Here is a 20265-nt window from a genome sequence, read left to right as displayed (position 1 = left end):
GAACTGGATAAGGCAGCCAGTTGAATAAAAGATTTTATTGTGTTTCTGAGAAGAAATGAGCTTAAATTGGAACTCGGTCACCTTTTGTCAAGCTGGAGAGCTTTTCTCAGGGCAGGACTATCTGTTTCATGTGCCCCTACAGGAAGGAGAACACTATGAAAAGGGTCCTGCTCCTGCTCGCCCTGATGGTGATGAGTAGCAGCGGCCGAGGAGATGTGGAAGAACCCCCCATTTATGGTGCTCAGGAGAGAGAGCACCGATCGTGACTGCAGGGATTGGCACCCCGGGTGTGGAAGAGCTCGCTGTTTTACTCACAAGGGAAGGTGGCCAGGGTGGATGGGGTCTAACTCCACTCACTACTCCAGCCAGGAAGGGTTTACCTACGGGGAGGCCTCCGTCCCATGCCCCAGGATACAGGTCGCTGCTGCGCGGGTCAGTGTTACGGAGGGAAAACGTGTGTGTTTGACTTGTAAAGGAAAGATTCCCCTGGGTAGATGGTGGTGGCTCAGGAAGTTGAGCAAGGATGCGGGGGACCAGGAATCTGACTGGGAAAGATTTGGTAATGACACGTACCGTACCATCACGGGGTCACGGGGAGGAGTGAAGGTGTGTTGGAACAAGTGGTGGGAAGCTGAACAGGGACTTTATGGCTGCATGTGGGGGTCAGAGAACATCTGTCCCGCAGGCATATCGATCGCTTTCGCCAGGCAATGGCAAGATGACGGGGAAGGGATGGGGTGGGATTCCAGCCTACACGGGTGTGCGGTCTCACACGCCCCACTCCCAATTAATGCCACCGAACTTATAGCACGCATTAAGAGACCCCTGCCCACAACCCCGCCAATACGCACAGTAATAGAGAGGTGTCCTACCACCACCAAGGGACCAGGGAACGGATTAGTATTGGTACCGACCGAAAAGGTGTTATACCAGGGGGTACACTATGTAGTAGCTTCAGTTATCTTAAATCTTACTGAGATGCACTTACCTGACTGGTGCCCGAAGGAAACAGAGCTGCTATACCAGGCCCTACTCAGAGAAATGTTCAAGAAATTTTACGAGTTAGACTTTGGGAAAGTAGTCAAAGCAGATTTATACACCCTACACACTAGGGACACCATGGGCACGGGGAGACCTGGAAGGTGTAGAATTTACCAATATCTCGCAAAGATTCCAGGTATGGCTTTTAAAATGAATTTAAAGGGGCAGACGAAGCCTACGGGGGATAAAAGGGGATGCATTCATGGAGACCCCCCCAGTGTTTGGACTCATAGGAAAGGGAATTCAAATTGGACCTAAATTACAGAAGCTTGAGATCCCCTAAACATCTATGGGAAGGAGCATATCAATTTTAAGATTCTACAACATTTTGGCTGCAAAAAAAAGAGTTACCAAATACAGGAGGTGGGGCCAAATTCATGTATTAAAGATCCCAGACTGTCTGGGGGAACTATTCACCCTCTAAGAGATAATCGAATTACCCAATCAAGCACAATGGAAATCATGGTCAAGAAACTGGACAATTCTAAAACAATGCAAAATCACTGATAGCACATTCTCACACCCTAATCGAGTTACTGCTGACAAAGGAGACATTTGAAAATCAGTGGACAGAACAGTTCAAACAGAGACCAAGAGATTTGATGGGAGATAACGGAGCCTTTTTTTTGGAATATATCGATCCCCCAGTTTTACAAGGAAAGAGCAGCAAGGAGCAGCACACAGACTGGGACACAGACACAGACACAAGCAGCTGGAGCTGGGGAGTGAAGAAATGGAGCAGTGAAGGAAACTACTAGAACTCATCAAGAACTGACCGAGCACGAGGCCCACGAAACGGAAGGTTGTCAGCAACCAAATTGCCAACCCCTGACAACCAAATTGACAAACCCGGGCCACCACAACCAGCGAAATGACCAACCGAAACCAACTCAGCAAAAACTGAAGAATCGACTTTTATTTCCACTCTACAATCTACTTCGGAACGACCAACGGGTGAGAAATTACCAAAAGGGACTAACTAAAACTATTCCTAACCAAAGAAAGTGGGTATTTACCCCATACATCCAAAACGCAACTTACCGCATCAACGGACGCACCCCAACTGAAGACTACGCAGTCCGAAGTCCTCTCCTCCGTCCGGGGTATGGCTCGCCTAGAAGGCCAAGTGCATCGAACCCCGAAACCGTGATTCACCGGCAACTGTCAAAAAGGGGATTGGTGAGCATAGCCCCTGAACCCACAGAGATATAACTTAGTTAGTTAGGGGAATTGGGGGAGGGAGGCTGGGATAACTTGTGTAAATGTATCTGCATTCTCCTCTTTACCCCATTTAAAGTTTAAGCAGTATTCTTTTCCCCACAGGCTGCAATTTGACATTTTATTCAATGTGTTATACCCCTCAGTGTGTATTGGTCTGTGTGTGTTATTAAAGGTGTGCCTTTTACTTCTTTTTAAACACAATAAAGCCATACCTGCTTCCTACCTTGAAACCGATTGTCTGTCCAAGTCTGTCACAGTCCTTTCATAATTCCAGTGTCTAGAACCAAGGGTGTGGGAGTGATTCGGAACCGCTCATATAAGGTCAGAAGGGAAAGCTGACCCCCTGCAAACCACCCCTTACAGAAGGGGAACCTTGAACGATGTTTTTGCTGCATATAATATAGGGTCCTCCATGAGAAATAGTCTGGACAATATAAAACTGCAAACGCAGATAAATGGTCTAAAGAACCAACTGAGAAAGGTCCTGAAAGAGGAAAACACAGTGGTAGGCTCAGAGCTATGACGGTCCATTTAAAGGAGATTGTGGCTGAGCTGGAAACATGCAGACAGTGAATGCACTCATACGGGAGGATAGAAACGCTTCTGACCAGGCTGCACAGAACGAGGTGTGCGTACTATATGGGGCATGGTTGTTGGGCGAGGGCCGCAACAACCTGGAGGATTTAAAACAAGGTGTAGTCCCCTCTTGGATCAGGAACAAGCACCTCGCAGCCCTCCACCCGTACAGCAATTCACTAAGCCCGTACCAGCCCCACCGAGCCTCTGAAGCCTACCCTGTCCCAGTAGACTGTGGGAAATCTAACCACACTATTATGGGGATAGTACTAAGGATGCCGGTCATGGATGGGACAGCCCGACCCGTACCGGTATACCAGGTGGAGAACATTGGAGTTATTTAGGGAGCTGCACACATTCGTTTCACAGCGGTCCCACCCTATATCATAAAGTGGGAGCACGCTGTAACGGGTACTGACCTCTCCGGGTGCCGAAGCCGGGGTGCACACGTAATACTGAGTCCCCAGCTTATTCTAAACCACAATACGGGTTTAAAGCTGCTGGCGCACAGCCTATCAACTGTACCGTGGAGATAATGACACAAGACCATGTCCCTCCACAGGTAGCATACATAGTGGGTGGGACATAGTGTGTCACCACCATGCGCCCCGCTACCAACATGGACACTTCTGGGGTCCGGTAAGTGACAGCAGTTTTTGCTTCAAACCTGAGACAGAATTTCAAGTGGCCCAGGAAGGGATTGTCCCCATTCCCGAACCCTCCACTGTTCACCTCACTGTGAGAGAAAACATCACAAACCTGCAGGGTTATGTTACACATTTTGGCTATGAAATTCCCCTTCTGCCCGAACATCTTACCGCTCTGCTAGAAGCTGTGATAATCTCACAAAAACATTTCTATACTCTAGAACAGAAAACAATTGAGATAGGGAAAAAGATTCTAGAGATCACAATTCCACCTTGGTGGGACATTTTCAGAAATATAGAAGTTCCTGCCGGGATCAGAATAGCTTCCCACATTTTGGTTGTCTGTCAACGCGCGATTATTCTTAACTATGGTGTCTCACTTGTCGATTGAAACGCAGAGGCCGTCAGGTCAGGCACCAAAGGGTGCTGTACACTCCCTGGCTGAACTTGGGAATTGCACAGGGAGGGGTGACACCATATTACCATGTCTGATTTGTTTTAATTTTCACCTGCTGTAAAAACGCAGAGGTCAAGTGTTGTAAGAATGTTACTTAAAAAATGTGTTTGACTATGTACCTTTATTTTCTGTAAAATGGAGTAATGGAGGGGTGTTGGACCCCCTCTATGCTGTAATATAATTGGAATGACTGTATTTGCCTGTAAACTACATTGCATTTCAAAGGGGGATGCACGTTTAAGTTTTAGCTAGGTAAATACAGGGAAGGTTGACTCTCAGGAGATCAAGAATTTTGCACACCTTGCATGACACTCAAGCATGTAGATTGTCACAGGGGGGACTGTAGGATTGCAAAATTCATGGGAAAAGCCCCCAGTGTTTGGATTCATTGGAAAGGAACCAGAAAGTTTAAGATGCTAAAGTGCACATGGAAGAAACTACGAGCTTTAATCGAATTTGGGATTTTACAAGGCAGATTGGGTCCATGTGGGAAGGGCTGAGAACTAAAGGATAACTATCCTTCGAAGAAGCCAGTTTGGGTATTGAAGCTGTCTCGGGTATTGAAGTTCAAACAAATTGTCTGGGGAATTGTGTAAACTTGAAAACCCTTCTCCCCGGGAGACATTAACATAGCAACAATCAACCCAGAGATAGTCAGCCATCACTCTGAGCAAGAAACCAATCCAGCACATACATAATGACAATGGCACATCCAGCCCACATGGAAAACCAGGCCTAGGCAGACATTGCAAAGACCAAAGCTAATTTTCCCCATCAAGAAACAAATTTAAGATCGACACATCCGAGACAGGTTAACATTAATGGGCCCGCCAAAATATGACAAAGAGATATCAAGCCCGCCAAAAATTAAACAAAGAATCAGGGCTGATTTGGCGCGAAGATTAGAATAGCTCCACAAAGTATAACTGGGGTCCTATCTTAACACAGAAACGATTGCAATACATGCTGTGCAATGCATCAGAGGGAGAAAGGAGAGAGACCACCACAGCAGTTTTAACAAGCCTCTCCAGCCTCGACGACACTCCCGGGGCCACGCTAACCTGCTATCGAAAAGGAAGGAAGAACATCACCAAGGCAACCGACCACAGCCAACGTGGTACCATCAAAAACATCGCGGTCGACCAACTTCGAAACAAAACTCCTCAAAGAAGAAACCAAAGATTCGAAAGTTTCCACTCTACAATCTAGTCCTGACTACCAACAGGTGAAAACATTATCGAAAGAGACTTTGAAACCTATTGCTAACGAAAGGAAGTGGATACTCACCCCATAAGTCCAGAACGCACCCTACCACATCAGCGGACACCACCCAACTGAAGACTGCGCAGTGAGAATTCTTCTACGATGTTCGGGGTACGCCAAGCAGAACCTACAGAACCCAGCAAACCCCAAAATCACGAACCACCGCCAACTAACAGTACAGGATCGGTGAGCATAGTCCCTGTCTGCCCTGGAGTTTAACCTCGTCAGAGTTAGGCATTGGGAGGTGGGAGGTGTATTATTCACTGTTATCCTTTTGAATGTGTGATTTAGTGTTCTTTATTTGAGTGATTATAAGTTTCACATTGTATTTTCTTGCCCTTAATAAAATCAAAGTTCTTTTACACCAAACCAGTTGGCTCTTGCACTTTGTCACATCCCCCAAATAAACCCAGAGTCGAGAACCCAGGGAGTGGGAGCGATTCGAACCGCTCAGAAGGTCAGAGGTGAACCTGACCCCAGACACCACCCCCTACAAGAGTTTCTGAGACTCAATGGTATCGAGCACGTAAGCTCAGCACCATTCAAACCCGCATCCAATGGTCAAGTGGAGCAGGCCGTCCAAATCATCGAGCAGAGCCTGAAACGGGTAACTCAAAGTTCTTTGCAGACTCGCTTGTCACACATACTGCTTAGTTACAGGACGAGACCCCACATGCTTACCGGGGTCCCCCCTGCTGAACTGTTGATGAAGAGAGGTCTTAAGACCAGGCTCTCACTTGTCCACCCTGATCTTAATGATCACGTCGAAAACAGACGTCAACATCAGCAGTGGTGTCATGATCGCACTGCCATGTCACGCGACATCTCTATTAATGATCCTGTGTAGGTGTCAAATTATGGTCAAGGCCCCAAGTGGGTCACTGGTACTGTTACAGCCAAGGAGGGTAACAGGGTACTTATTGTCAGGTTCACTAATGGGCAAACATGCTGGAGGCACATTGACCAGATGAAATTACGGCACACAGACGAACCGGAACAGCTTGACAAAGATACCATCAATGGCCAACCGATTCATATTCAGCCATCAGAAGACCCTGCTGTTGTCAATGAATCTGGACCTTCAATCCGCGACATGGACACTGCCTCTCCCATTACATCAGCTCCCCAGCCTCAAGTCATGAATGACTCGGAGAGCTCACCCAGATTGGGAATTGAACTGAGACGATCAACTAGGGAGCGGAAGGCTCCGGACCATCTCAATTTGTAAATAGGACTGATACCAAGATCTTGGGGGGGGGGGGGGCCTGCCACCAGGAGGAGCGACTGTCGGAGGTCATTGGGCCACAGACACACAGGTGCAGCCCTTGTAAATAAAGAAAGCCTCCATGTTTAATCCTCACTTTGAGAGCTACCTGATTGAGTTCACGGTACTAAGCCTATTGAGTTATTGCAAACGCAACAAGGCATCTAAAAGCGCTTTATAACCAACAAAGTACTTTTGGAGTGTAGTCACTGTTGTAACGTGGGCAGCCAATTTGCGCACAGCAAGCTCCCACAAACAACATTGTGACAATGACTAGATCATCTGTCCTTTTGTGATGTTGATTGAGGGATAAATATTGGCCCCAGGAATAACTCCCCTGCTCTTCTTCGAATAGCACCAAGAGATCTTTTACGTCCACCTGAGAGAGCAGACGGGGCCTCAGTTTAACGTTTCATCCAAAAGACGGCATCTCCGACACTGCAGCGCTCCCTCAGCACTGCACTGGAGTGTCAGCCTAGATTTATGTGCTCAAGTTCGTGGAGTGGAACTTGAACCCACAACCTTCTGACTCCAAGCAGTGGGCAGTTTGATCATGTCATGCTGAGCTCTGTAAACAGCTCTTGTGGAGAATCATGGAATGGTTACAGCACGGAGAAGGCCATCCCGACTCTCAGCCAGTCCCCCTCCCCGCGCCCTTTCTCCGTCGCCCTGCCAATTTATTTCCTTCAGATAATGATCCAACTCCCTTTTGAAAGCAGTGATTGAGTCTGCCTCCACCACCCTGTCAGGTCGTGCATTCCAGATCCTAACCACTCGCTGTGTAAAAAATGTTTCCTCATGTCGCCTTTGGTTCTTTTGCCAATCGCCTTAAATCTGTGTCCTCTGGCTCTCGGCCCTTCCACCAGCACCCTGTATCACCCCTCCCTGCCCATCAGCACCCTATATCACCCACCAGCACCCTGTATCACCCATCAGCACCCTGTGTCACCCACCAGCACTCTGTATCACCCATCAGCACCGTGTGTCATCCACCAGTACCCTGTATCACCCCTCCCTGCCCACCAGCACCCTGTGTCACCCACCACACCCTGTGTCACCCACCAGCACCCTGTGACACCCACTAGCATCCTGTGTCACCCATCAGCATCCTGTGTCACCCACCAGCACCCTGTACCCCCTCTGCCCACCAGAACCCTGTGTCACCCACCAGCACCCTGTACCCCCCTGCCCACCAGCACCCTGTGCCCACCTGGAAGTCAGCAAATTGCCCAACCTGCTGTCAGGACATCAGCAGCTGCCAATAAGATGGTCAGAGCAGCGCAATTAACCAGCACGGCAATGAGAGACTGGAAGCGGAGGAGTTTAATCTATTTTATTGCAATTGTAAAGGTTCCAGAAGTTCCCAGTTCTGTCAGCCATTCCCGTTGTACAAAGCAGTAAGTTGTCCGGGCAGAGAACATCAAAGGCAGGAGGAGATTGAAGATTTGAATCAGCACACTCGGGGAAATGTGCTGCTGGGGACAGTGTGGGAGCAGGGCTCCAGCAGTGAGTGTCTAACGGGAGGGAGGGGGTTTAACGGTAGGGAGTGGTCTAACGGGAGGGAGGAGTCTAATGGGAGGGAGGGAGGGGTCTAATGGAGGGAAGGGTCGAACGGTAGGGAGGGAGGAGTCTAATGGTAGGGAGGGAGGGGTCTAACGGTTGGGAGGGAGGGGTCTAACGGGAGGGAGGAGTCTAATGGAAGGGAGAGAGAAGTCTAATGGGAGGGAGGGAGGGGTCGAACGGGAGGAAGGGAGGGTATAACAAGGAGGGGGGTCTATGGGACAAACTTGGCTTCATTATGCTGCAGAAATTAATAGCCATTGCATTCCAGAAATATCATTTCCCTGTGAAAACAATAAGAACAGACAGTGAGTTAGTGAAATATAAAGACTTGACAGTGCGAGATTGCAATGGTAGATACATGACTCACAAATCAGTGAAACATGTTTCCAGTGACAAGCTCAAACACACCTCACACACCATATTGGCACAGTATGTGAGAGAGGGTGGGAGAAAGATGGGGCACAGTGTGTGTGAGGTAACTCATTAGCAGCCACAGTTACTCTTAGTGTAGCACACTGCCGTGCCCTATTAATCTCTGTGTAACTCACTCCCAGTCCGTTACTCTCTGTGTAACTCACTCCCAGTCCCATTACTCTGTGTAACTCACTCCCAGTCCAGTTACTCTGTGTAACTCACTCCCAGTCCCGTTACTCTGTGTAACTCACTCCCAGTCCCGTTACTCTGTGTAACTCACTCTCAGTCCCGTTACCCTGTGTAACTCGTTCCCAGTCCCTGTTACTCTGTGTAACTCACTCCGTCCCGTTACTCTGTGTAACTCACTCCCAGTCCCTGTTACTCTGTGTAACTCACTCCCAGTCCCAGTTACTCTGTGTAACTCACTCCCAGTCCCTGTTACTCTGTGCAATTCACTCCAAGTCCCTGTTACTCTGTGTAACTCACTCCGTCCCGTTACTCTGTGTAACTCACTCCCAGTCCCTGTTACTCTGTGTAACTCACTCCCAGTCCCTGTTACTCTGTGTAACTCACTCCCAGTCCCTGTTACTCTGTGTAACTCACTCCCAGTCCCAGTTACTCTGTGTAACTCACTCCCAGTCCCTGTTACTCTGTGCAATTCACTCCAAGTCCCTGTTACTCTGTGTAACTCACTCCCAGTCCCATTACTCTGTGTAGCTCACTCCCAGTCCCTGTTACTCTGTGTAACTCACTCCCAGTCCCATTACTCTGTGTAGCTCACTCCCAGTCCCTGTTACTCTGTGTAACTCACTCCGTCCCGTTACTCCGTGTAGCTCACTCCCAGTCCCTGTTACTCTGTGTAACTCACTCTTAGTCCCTGTTACTCTGTGTAACTCACTCCCAGTCCCTGTTACTCTGTGTAACTCATTCCCAGTCCCTGTTACTCTCTGTGTGTAAATCACCTCCATTCACTGATACTCTGTGTGTGAGCCTGTGGTGGCCAGGCCCGAAACTCGGTGCGGTCCCGACCTGCAAAACCATCAGCAGGTCGGGGCCATCGGAGGGAGCAGCATGCGGAGGCATACCACTGCAGGAGGGCGACGGCTGCAATGGCAGCTCACTGATTGCAGTGCGGGCAGGTACAGCAGGAGAGGCAAAGGAGCGGCAAGAGAAGTGACCGGGGCCCAGGGGAGGCGTGAGTCTGGGGCCAGAAGAGCCGAGGGCCCAGGGGCAGCACGGGCCCAGCCCACACTGCGATATGTGTGCATTAGGTCCATGCAGCAGAGCTGGTCTCCAGTCGTCCTGGTTAACCCTTGCCACTGGACCAAGACCTAGCTCTATCAAGCCCGTGTGGTGGCTGGTGTGCAACGGCCACCCCACGTTAAAAAAATCCACGCACAGGCATCTTCCACCCTTCAGGATGTAGTTCGGGATCCGGAATATTAGATCCTTCATTGAAACACCTGTGAACTCATCCCTTTTTGGCATGGAAGCAAGTCATCCTCGCTTCGAGGGACTGCTTATGAGGATGGTGTGTGGGCGTGTTGTGTAATACCTTTCCAGAAGGGGAAGATACATTTATGGCCACATCCATTGCTGCAACATTTCTCATCCCCTGGGCAGTCACTGTCGGCTGTACAACGTTCTGCACAGATTCCAATTCGAGCAGGTCTCTGAGGGCACACCCCGGGCTTATCTGTGGAAACGAAACACATCACATGTGGGGCTGGATCAGATTGTGGAATATAAAATTGATGCTCACATTTCCTGCCCTCGTGTTCAGGGCTGGTCCCTGTTACTCTCTGTGTACCCGTCTGTCAGTACATGTTACCCTGTGTACCCCTCTGTCAGTCCTTGTTACCCTGTGTACCCCTCTGTCAGTCCTTGTTACCCTGTGTACCCCTCTGTCAGTGCATGTTACCCTGTGTACCCATCTGTCAGTCCTTGTTACCCTGTGTACCCGTCTGTCAGTACGTGTTACCCTGTGTACCCGTCTGTCAGTCCTTGTTACCTTGTGTACCCCTCTGTCAGTGCATGTTACCCTGTGTACCCCTCTGTCAGTCCTTGTTACCCTGTGTACTCCTCTGTCAGTGCATGTTACCCTGTGTATCCCTCTGTCAGTCCTTGTTACCCTGTGTACCCCTCTGTCAGTGCATGTTACCCTGTGTACCCCTCTGTCAGTCCTTGTTACCCTGTGTACTCCTCTGTCAGTGCATGTTACCCTGTGTACCCCTCTGTCAGTCCTTGTTACCCTGTGTACCCCTCTGTCAGTCCTTGTTACCCTGTGTACCCCTCTGTCAGTGCGTGTCACTCTGTGTAACACTCTGCCACAGGATGTCATTTGTGACTTTGATGAGAGCCGTTTCGGTACTGTGGCAGGGGCGGGGAAACTGGTTTGGTGGGATTCAGACATGGAGTTGCAAGAAAGATTGCCCTGGATTTGTGAGGAGACAACATGTTGCAGGTGTTTGGAGAGGGAAGGGAGGTTGGAGCTGGCAGTCATTGCCATTCCCTGTTACCCTCTTTGTAACTCATTGTCTGTGATTGATACTCCCCGGGGCTGACTTTCAGGGTCTGGGTGAGACCCCTTACTGCCGCTCTGTGATCAACTGGCCGCACCGACCTAAATCCAGCGCGGGGATTTTTGTCCCCAATTCCGCCCGATGCTACCGACCGCCACAAGAGGGTCACCAGTACGTTTACCGCCGCTCTCCCTCGCCGCAGAAATGCACCGCCCCAAATGCAGCCGATAAATGGTCGCCCTGCCGCGCGGTGCCCCCGACAGCTTTCTCTCGGTGCCCCTTCCTCTCACTGTGTGCCACCCGGCAGCACGGTGACCCTTCAAGGGGAGGGCCCAGCCGGCCAGCAAGGCAGTGCCCCCGGGTTGGGCCGGGCCGCCAACAGGCAGTCTGGTACCCCGCTTTGGTGGCAGGCCGCTGGCTCGGCCCAAACCCACCCTGGTGGCTAAGTGGACGGAGATTTACAATTCCCGATTCTATCCCCTTTAACGGAGGGGAGCGAGTGTGGTAACGCACACGCTGTGATGTCACCACCGCTCCGCCGCTGAGTGGCAGCGATGAGTTCCCGATCCCACCACAACTTCTGCCCCTCACCCTGACCTCCTGTCGATCCCCCCCCCCCCCCGCTGTGACCACTTCCTGTTGATCCCCCCCACCACTGTGACCCACTTCCTGTCGATCCCCCCTCCCCCTACTGTGACCCACTTCCTGTCGATCCCCCCCACCACTGTGACCCACTTCCTGTCGATCCCCCCCCCATCCCCCTACTGTGACCCACTTCCTGTCGATCCCCCCCACCACTGTGACCCACTTCCTGTCGATCCCCCCCCTCCCCCTACTGTGACCCACTTCCTGTCGATCCCCCCCCCTCCCCCTACTGTGACCCACTTCCTGTCGACCCCCCCACCACTGTGACCCACTTCCTGTCGATCCCCCCCACCCCCGATGTGTCCCAATTCCGTTGGGACTTTGAAAAATATATCTAATTGCTGAAAATCGATGATCCGGTCGCATCGCGGATCCTGCGGTCAAACCAGAAAATAACCCCGAGGTGTGGCAACTTTCGTCCCCACTGTCTACCGACAGTCCTGTTACTGTCTGTGTAAAAGCATAAATAAGGACTGGCATTTATATAGCGTCTTTCACAACCACAGGACGTACCAAAGCATTTTACGGCCAATGACGTACTTTCTAAATGTAGTCACTGTTGTAATATGGGAAACGCGGCAGCCAATTTGTGCACAGTAAGCTCCCACACACAGTAATGTGATAATGACCAGATTATCTGTTTTTTTATGTTGATTGAGGGATAAATATTGGCCCCAGGACACTGGGGAAAACTCCCCTGCTATTGTTTGAAATAGTGCCATGGGATGTTTTACATCCACCCTAGAGAGCAGACGCCTCATCTGAAAGGCAGCTCCTCCGACAGTGCAGCACTCCCTCAGTACTGCACTGGAGTGTCAGCCGAGACTTGTGTGCTCAAATCTCTAGAGTGGGACTTGAACCCACAAACTTCTAACTCCGAGGTGAGAGTGCTGCCCATTGTGCTACTGCTGACACTCCCAAAATACACAGTCCTGTTACTCTGTGTCTATCTCACTCCAAGTCCCTGTTACTCTGTGTGTAACTCACTCCCAGTCCCTGTTGCTTTGTTTAACTCACTCCCGGTCCGTGTTACTTTGCCTGTAACTCACTCCCAGTCCCTGTTACTCTGTGTGTAACTCACTCCTAGTCCCTGTTACTCTGTGTGTAACTCACTCCAAATCACTGTTACTCTGTGTGTAACTCACTCCAAGTCCCTGTTGCTTTGTGTAACTCACACCCGGTTCCTGTTACTCTGCGTGTAACTCAATCCCAGTCCCTGTTACTCTGTGTGTAACTCACTCCCAGACTCTCTTATTCTGTTGTAACTCACTCCCAGTCCCTGTTACGCTGTGTAACACACTCCCAGTCCCTGTTACTCTGTGTGTATCTCACTCGTAGTCCCTGTTACTCTGTGTGTAACTCACTCCCAGTCCATGTTACTCTGTGTGCAACTCACTCCCAGTCCCTGTTACTCTGTGTGTAACTCACTCCCAGTCTCGGTTATTCTGTTGTAACTCACTCCCAGTCCCTGTTACTCTGTATAACTCACTCCCAGTCCCTGTTACTCTGTGTGTAACTCACTCGTAGTCCCTGTTACTCTGTGTGTAACTCACTCCCAGTCTGTGTTAATCTGTGTGTAACTCACTCCCAGTCCCTGAAATTCTGTGTGTAACTCACTCCCAGTCCGTATTACTCTGTGTGTAACTCACTCCCAGTCCCTGTTACTCTGTGTGTAACTCACTCCCAGTTCCTGTTATTCTGTGAGTACCTCACTCCCAGTCCCTGTTACTCTGTGTGTATCTCACTCCCAGTCCCTGTTACTGTGTGTGTAACTCACTCACAGTCCCTGTTACTCTGTGTGTAACTCACTCTCAGTCCGTTTTACTCTGTGTGTAACTCACTCCCAGTCCCTGTTACTCTGTGTGTAACTCACACCCAGTCCCTGTTATTCAGTGTGTAACTCACACCCAGTCCCTGGTACTCTGTGTATAACTCACTCCCAGTCCCAATTACGCTGTGTGTAACTCACTCCCAGTCCCTGTTACTCTGTGTGTAACTCACACCCATGTCTCTGTGACTCTGTATGTAACTCACTCCCAGGCCCTGTTACTGTGTGTGTAACTCACTCACAGTCCCTGTTACTCTGTGTGTAACTCACTCCCAGTCCGTGTTACTCTGTGTGTAACTCACTCCCAGTCCCTGTTACTCTGTGTGTAACTCATTCCCAGTCCCTGTTACTCTGTGTATAACTCACTCCCAGTCCCTATTACTCTGTGTGTAACTCACACCCAGTCCCTGGTACTCTGTGTATAACTCACTCCCAGTCCCTATTACTCTGTGTGTAACTCACTCCCAGTCCCTGTTACTCTGTGTGTAACTCACTCACAGTCCCTGTTACTCTGTGTGTAACTCACTCCCAGTCCCTGTTACTCAGTGTGTAACTCACTCTCAGTACCTGTTACTCTGTGTGTAACTCACTCCCAGTCCCTGCTACTCTGTGTGTAACTCACTCCCAGTCCTGTTACTCTGTGTCTAACTCACTTAAAGTTCCTGTTACTCTGTGTGTAACTCACTCCCAGTCCCTGTTGCTTTGTGTAACTCACTCCCGGTCCGTGTTACTTTGCCTGTAACTCACTCCCAGTCCCTGTTACTCTGTGTGTAACTCACTCCAAATCACTGTTACTCTGTGTGCAACTCACTCCCAGTCCCTGTTACGCTGTGTAACACACTCCCTGTCCCTGTTACTCTGTGTGTATCTCACTCATAGTCCCTGTTACTCTGTGTGTAACTCACTCCCAGTCCATGTTACTCTGTGTGCAACTCACTCCCAGTCCCTGTTACTCTGTGTGTAACTCACTCGCAGTCCCTGTTACTCTGTGTGCAACTCATTCCCAGTCTCGGTTATTCTGTTGTAACTCACTCCCAGTCCCTGTTACTCTGTGTAACTCACTCCCAGTCCCTGTTACTCTGTGTGTAACTCACTCGTAGTCCCTGTTACTCTGTGTGTAACTCACTCCCAGTCCGTGTTAACCTGTGTGTAACTCAGTCCCAGTCCCTGTTATTCTGTGTGTAACTCATTCCCAGTCCCTATTACTCTGTGTGTAACTCACTCCCAGTCCCTGTTACTCTGTGTGTATCTCACACCCAGTCCCTGTTACTGTGTGTGTAACTCACTCACAGTCCCTGTTACTCTGTGTGTAACTCACTCCCAGTCCATTTTACTCTGTGTGTAACTCACTCCCAGTCCCTGTTACTCTGTGTGTAACTCACTCCCAGTACCTGTTATTCTGTGTGTAACTCACACCCAGTCCCTGGTACTCTGTGTATAACTCACTCCCAGTCCCTATTACTCTGTGTGTAACTCACTCCCAGTCCCTGTTACTCTGTGTGTAACTCACTCTCAGTCCCTGTTACTCTGTGTGTAACTCACTCCCAGTCCCTGCTACTCTGTGTGTAACTCACTCCCAGTCCTGTTACTCTGTGTCTAACTCACTCCAAGTATCTGTTACTCTGTGTGTAACTCACTCCCAGTCCCTGTTGCTTTGTGTAACTCACTCCCGGTCAGTGTTACTTTGCCTGTAACTCACTCCCAGTCCCTGTTGCTCTGTGTGTAACTCACTCCCAGTCTCTGTTATTCTGTTGTAACTCACTCCCAGTCCCTGTTACGCTGTGTAACACACTCCCAGTCCCTGTTACTCTGTGTGTATCTCACTCGTAGTCCCTGTTACTCTGTGTGTAACTCACTCCCAGTCAATGTTACTCTGTGTGCAACTCACTCCTAGTCCCTGTTAATCTCTGTGTAACTCACTCGTTGTCCCTGTTACTCTGTGTGTAACTCACTCCCAGTCCGTGTTAATCTGTGTGTAACTCACTCCCAGTCCCTGTTACTCTGTGTGTAACTCATTCCCAGTCCCTGTTATTCTGTGTGTAACTCACTACCAGTCCCTGTTAAACTGTGTGTAACCCACTCCCAGTCTCTGTTACTCTGTATGTAACTCACTCCTAGTCCCAGTTACTCTGTATGTAACTCACTTCCAGTCCCAGTTACTCTGCATGTAACTCACTCCCAGTCCCTCTTAATCTGTGTGTAACTCACTTCTAGTCCGTGTTACTGTGTGTGTAACTCACTCCCAGTCCCTGTTACTCTGTGTTTAACTTACTCCCAGTCCACATTACTCTGTGTGTAACTCACTCCAAGTCCCTGTTACTCTGCATGTAACTCACTCCCAGTCCCTGTTTCTCTGTGTGTAACTCACTCCCAGTCGCTGTTACTCCGTGTGTAACTCACTCCCAGTCCCTGTTAATCTGTGTGTAACTCACTCCCAGTCCGTGTTACTCTGTGTGTAACTCATTCCCAGTCTCGGTTATTCTGTTGTAACTCACTCCCAGTCCCTGTTACTCTGTGTAACTCACTCCCAGTCCCTGTTACTCTGTGTGTAACTCACTCCAAATCACTGTTACTCTGTGTGCAACTCACTCCCAGTCCCTGTTACGCTGTGTAACACACTCCCTGTCCCTGTTACTCTGTGTGTATCTCACTCATAGTCCCTGTTACTCTGTGTGTAACTCACTCGCAGTCCCTGTTACTCTGTGTGCAACTCACTCCCAGTCTCGGTTATTCTGTTGTAACTCACTCCCAGTCCCTGTTACTCTGTGTAACTCACTCCCAGTCCCTGTTACTCTGTGTGTAACTCACTCGTAGTCCCTGTTACTCTGTGTGTAACTCACTCCCAGTCCGTGTTAACCTGTGTGTAACTCAGTCCCAGTCCCTGTTATTCTGTGTGTAACTCATTCCCAGTCCCTGTTACTCTGTGTGTAACTCACTCCCAGTTCCTGTTATTCTGTGTGTACCTCACTCCCAGTCCCTGTTCCTCTGTGTGTATCTCACACCCAGTCCCTGTTACTGTGTGTGTAACTCACTCACAGTCCCTGTTACTCTGTGTGTAACTCACTCCCAGTCCATTTTACTCTGTGTGTAACTCACTCCCAGTCCCTGTTACTCTGTGTGTAACTCACTCCCAGTACCTGTTATTCTGTGTGTAACTCACACCCAGTCCCTGGTACTCTGTGTATAACTCACTCCCAGTCCCTATTACTCTGTGTGTAACTCACTCCCAGTCCCTGTTACTCTGTGTGTAACTCACTCTCAGTCCCTGTTACTCTGTGTGTAACTCACTCCCAGTCCCTGCTACTCTGTGTGTAACTCACTCCCAGTCCTGTTACTCTGTGTCTAACTCACTCCAAGTATCTGTTACTCTGTGTGTAACTCACTCCCAGTCCCTGTTGCTTTGTGTAACTCACTCCCGGTCAGTGTTACTTTGCCTGTAACTCACTCCCAGTCCCTGTTGCTCTGTGTGTAACTCACTCCCAGTCTCTGTTATTCTGTTGTAACTCACTCCCAGTCCCTGTTACGCTGTGTAACACACTCCCAGTCCCTGTTACTCTGTGTGTATCTCACTCGTAGTCCCTGTTACTCTGTGTGTAACTCACTCCCAGTCAATGTTACTCTGTGTGCAACTCACTCCCAGTCCCTGTTACTCTGTGTGTAACTCACTCCCAGTCCCTGTTACTCTGTGTGTAACTCACTCCCAGTCTCGGTTATTCTGTTGTAACTCACTCCTAGTCCCTGTTAATCTCTGTGTAACTCACCCGTTGTCCCTGTTACTCTGTGTGTAACTCACTCCCAGTCCGTGTTAATCTGTGTGTAACTCACTCCCAGTCCCTGTTACTCTGTGTGTAACTCATTCCCAGTCCCTGTTATTCTGTGTGTAACTCACTACCAGTCCCTGTTAAACTGTGTGTAACCCACTACCAGTCTCTGTTACTCTGTATGTAACTCACTCCTAGTCCCAGTTACTCTGTATGTAACTCACTCCCAGTCCCAGTTACTCTGTATGTAACTCACTCCCAGTCCCTCTTAATCTGTGTGTAACTCACTTCTAGTCCGTGTTACTGTGTGTGTAACTCACTCCCAGTCCCTGTTACTCTGTGTTTAACTTACTCCCAGTCCACATTACTCTGTGTGTAACTCACTCCAAGTCCCTGTTACTCTGCATGGAACTCACTCCCAGTCCCTGTTTCTCTGTGTGTAACTCACTCCCAGTCGCTGATACTCCGTGTGTAACTCACTCCCAGTCCCTGTGAATCTGTGTGTAACTCACTCCCAGTCCGTGTTACTCTGTGTGTAACTCATTCCCAGTCTCGGTTATTCTGTTGTAACTCACTCCCAGTCCCTGTTACTCTGTGTAACTCACTCCCAGTCCCTGTTACTCTGTGTGTAACTCACTCCAAATCACTGTTACTCTGTGTGCAACTCACTCCCAGTCCCTGTTACGCTGTGTGTATCTCACTCGTAGTCCCTGTTACTCTGTGTCTAACTCACTCCCAGTCCATGTTACTCTGTGTGCAACTCACTCCCAGTCCCTGTTACTCTGTGTGTAACTCACTCACAGTCCCTGTTACTCTGTGTGTAACTCACTCCCAGTCTCGGTTATTCTGTTGTAACTCACTCCCAGTCCCTGTTACTCTGTGTAACTCACTCCCAGTCCCTGTTACTCTGTGTGTAACTCACTCGTAGTCCCTGTTACTCTGTGTGTAACTCACTCCCAGTCCGTGTTAATCTGTGTCTAACTCACTCCCAGTCCCTGTTATTCTGTGTGTAACTCATTCCAAGTCCGTATTACTCTGTGTGTAACTCACTCCCAGACCCTGTTACTCTGTGTGTAACTCACTCCCAGTTCCTGTTATTCTGTGTGTACCTCACTCCCAGTCCCTGTTACTCTGTATGTATCTCACTCCCAGTCCCTGTTACTGTGTGTGTAACTCACTCACAGTCCCTGTTACTCTGTGTGTAACTCACTCCCAGTCCCTGTTACTCTGTGTGTAACTCACTCCCAGTCCTGTTACTCTGTGTCTAACTCACTCCAAGTATCTGTTACTCTGTGTGTAACTCACTCCCAGTCCTTGTTGCTTTGTGTAACTCACTCCCGGTCCGTGTTACTTTGCCTGTAACTCACTCCCAGTCCCTGTTACTCTGTGTGTAACTCATTCCAAATCACTGTTACTCTGTGTGTAACTCACTCCCAGTCCCTGTTGCTTTGTGTAACTCACACCCGGTTCCTGTTACGCCGTGTAACACACTTCCAGTCCCTGTTACTCTGTGTGTATCTCACTCGTAGTCCCTGTTACTCTGTGTGTAACTCACTCCCAGTCCGTGTTAATCTGTGTGTAACTCACTCCCAGTCCCTGTTACTCTGTGTGTAACTCATTCCCAGTCCCTGTTATTCTGTGTGTAACTCACTACAAGTCCCTGTTACTCTGTGTGTAACTCACTCCCAGTCCCTGTTAAACTGTGTGTAACCCACTCCCAGTCTCTGTTACTCTGTATGTAACTCACTCCTAGTCCCAGTTACTCTGTATGTAACTCACTCCCAGTCCCAGTTACTCTGTATGTAACTCACTCCCAGTCCCTCTTAATCTGTGTGTAACTCACTTCTAGTCCGTGTTGCTGTGTGTGTAACTCACTCCCAGTCCCTGTTACTCTGTGTTCAACTTACTCCCAGTCCACATTACTCTGTGTGTAACTCACTCCAAGTCCCTGTTACTCTGCATGTAACTCACTCCCAGTCCCTGTTTCTCTGTGTGTAACTCACTCCCAGTCGCTGTTACTCCGTGTGTAACTCACTCACAGTCCCTGTTACTCTGTGTGTAACTCACTGCCAGTCTCGGTTATTCTGTTGTAACTCACTCCCAGTCCCTGTTACTCTGTGTAACTCACTCCCAGTCCCTGTTATTCTGTGTGTAACTCATTCCAAGTCCGTATTACTCTGTGTGTAACTCACTCCCAGACCCTGTTACTCTGTGTGTAACTCACTCCCAGTTCCTGTTATTCTGTGTGTACCTCACTCCCAGTCCATTTTACTCTGTATGTATCTCACTCGCAGTCCCTGTTACTGTGTGTGTAACTCACTCACAGTCCCTGTTACTCTGTGTGTAACTCACTCCCAGTCCCTGTTACTCTGTGTGTAACTCACTCTCAGTCCCTGTTACTCTGTGTGTAACTCACTCCCAGTCCCTGCTACTCTATGTGTAACTCACTCCCAGTCCTGTTACTCTGTGTCTAACTCACTCCAAGTATCTGTTACTCTGTGTGTAACTCACTCCCAGTCCTTGTTGCTTTGTGTAACTCACTCCCGGTCCGTGTTACTTTGCCTGTAACTCACTCCCAGTCCCTGTTACTCTGTGTGTAACTCACTCCAAATCACTGTTACTCTGTGTGTAACTCACTCCCAGTCCCTGTTGCTTTGTGTAACTCACACCCGGTTCCTGTTACGCTGTGTAACACACTCCCTGTCCCTGTTACTCTGTGTGCAACTCACTCCCAGTCCCTGTTACTCTGTGTAACTCACTCCCGGTCCCTGTTACTCTGCGTGTAACTCACTGCCAGTCCCTGTTATTCAGTTGTAACTCACTCCCAGTCCCTGTTGTACTGTGTAACTCACTCCCAGTCCCTGTTACACGGTATGTAACTCACTCCCAGTCCCTGTTAATCTGTGGGTAACTCACTCCCAGTCCCTGTTACTCTGTGTGTAACTCACTCCCAGTCTCAGTTGTTCTGTATGTAACTCACTCCCAGTCCCTGTTATTCTGTGTGTAACTCACTCCCAGTCCCTGTTATTCTGTGTGTAACTCACACCCAGTCCCTGTTACTCT

The 20265-nt window shown here is 49.3% G+C and overlaps 1 protein-coding gene across 3 annotated transcripts in view; it reads right to left on the bottom strand.

Moving 5' to 3' along the window:
* wfdc2 (WAP four-disulfide core domain 2) overlaps positions 1 to 20265 on the bottom strand; it is a 239880-nt gene that overhangs the window by 66749 nt on the left and 152866 nt on the right. For 2 of the 3 annotated variants that reach the window (XM_070894983.1, XM_070894984.1), the window contains exons 5-6: positions 10002 to 10142; positions 8116 to 8313 (exon numbers count right to left, since the gene is read on the bottom strand). In XM_070894983.1, the coding sequence (XP_070751084.1) occupies positions 8306 to 8313; positions 10002 to 10142 (149 nt within the window). In that variant the 3' untranslated portion in view covers positions 8116 to 8305. Of the gene's footprint in view, positions 1 to 8115; positions 8314 to 10001; positions 10143 to 20265 lie in introns of those variants that run through there. The other variant, XM_070894986.1, reaches the window with a different exon arrangement.

This window comes from Pristiophorus japonicus, chromosome 12, assembly GCF_044704955.1.
Source record: "Pristiophorus japonicus isolate sPriJap1 chromosome 12, sPriJap1.hap1, whole genome shotgun sequence".
Taxonomy (NCBI): domain Eukaryota; kingdom Metazoa; phylum Chordata; class Chondrichthyes; family Pristiophoridae; genus Pristiophorus; species Pristiophorus japonicus.
This window is presented reverse-complemented; position numbering and strand designations above follow the sequence as displayed.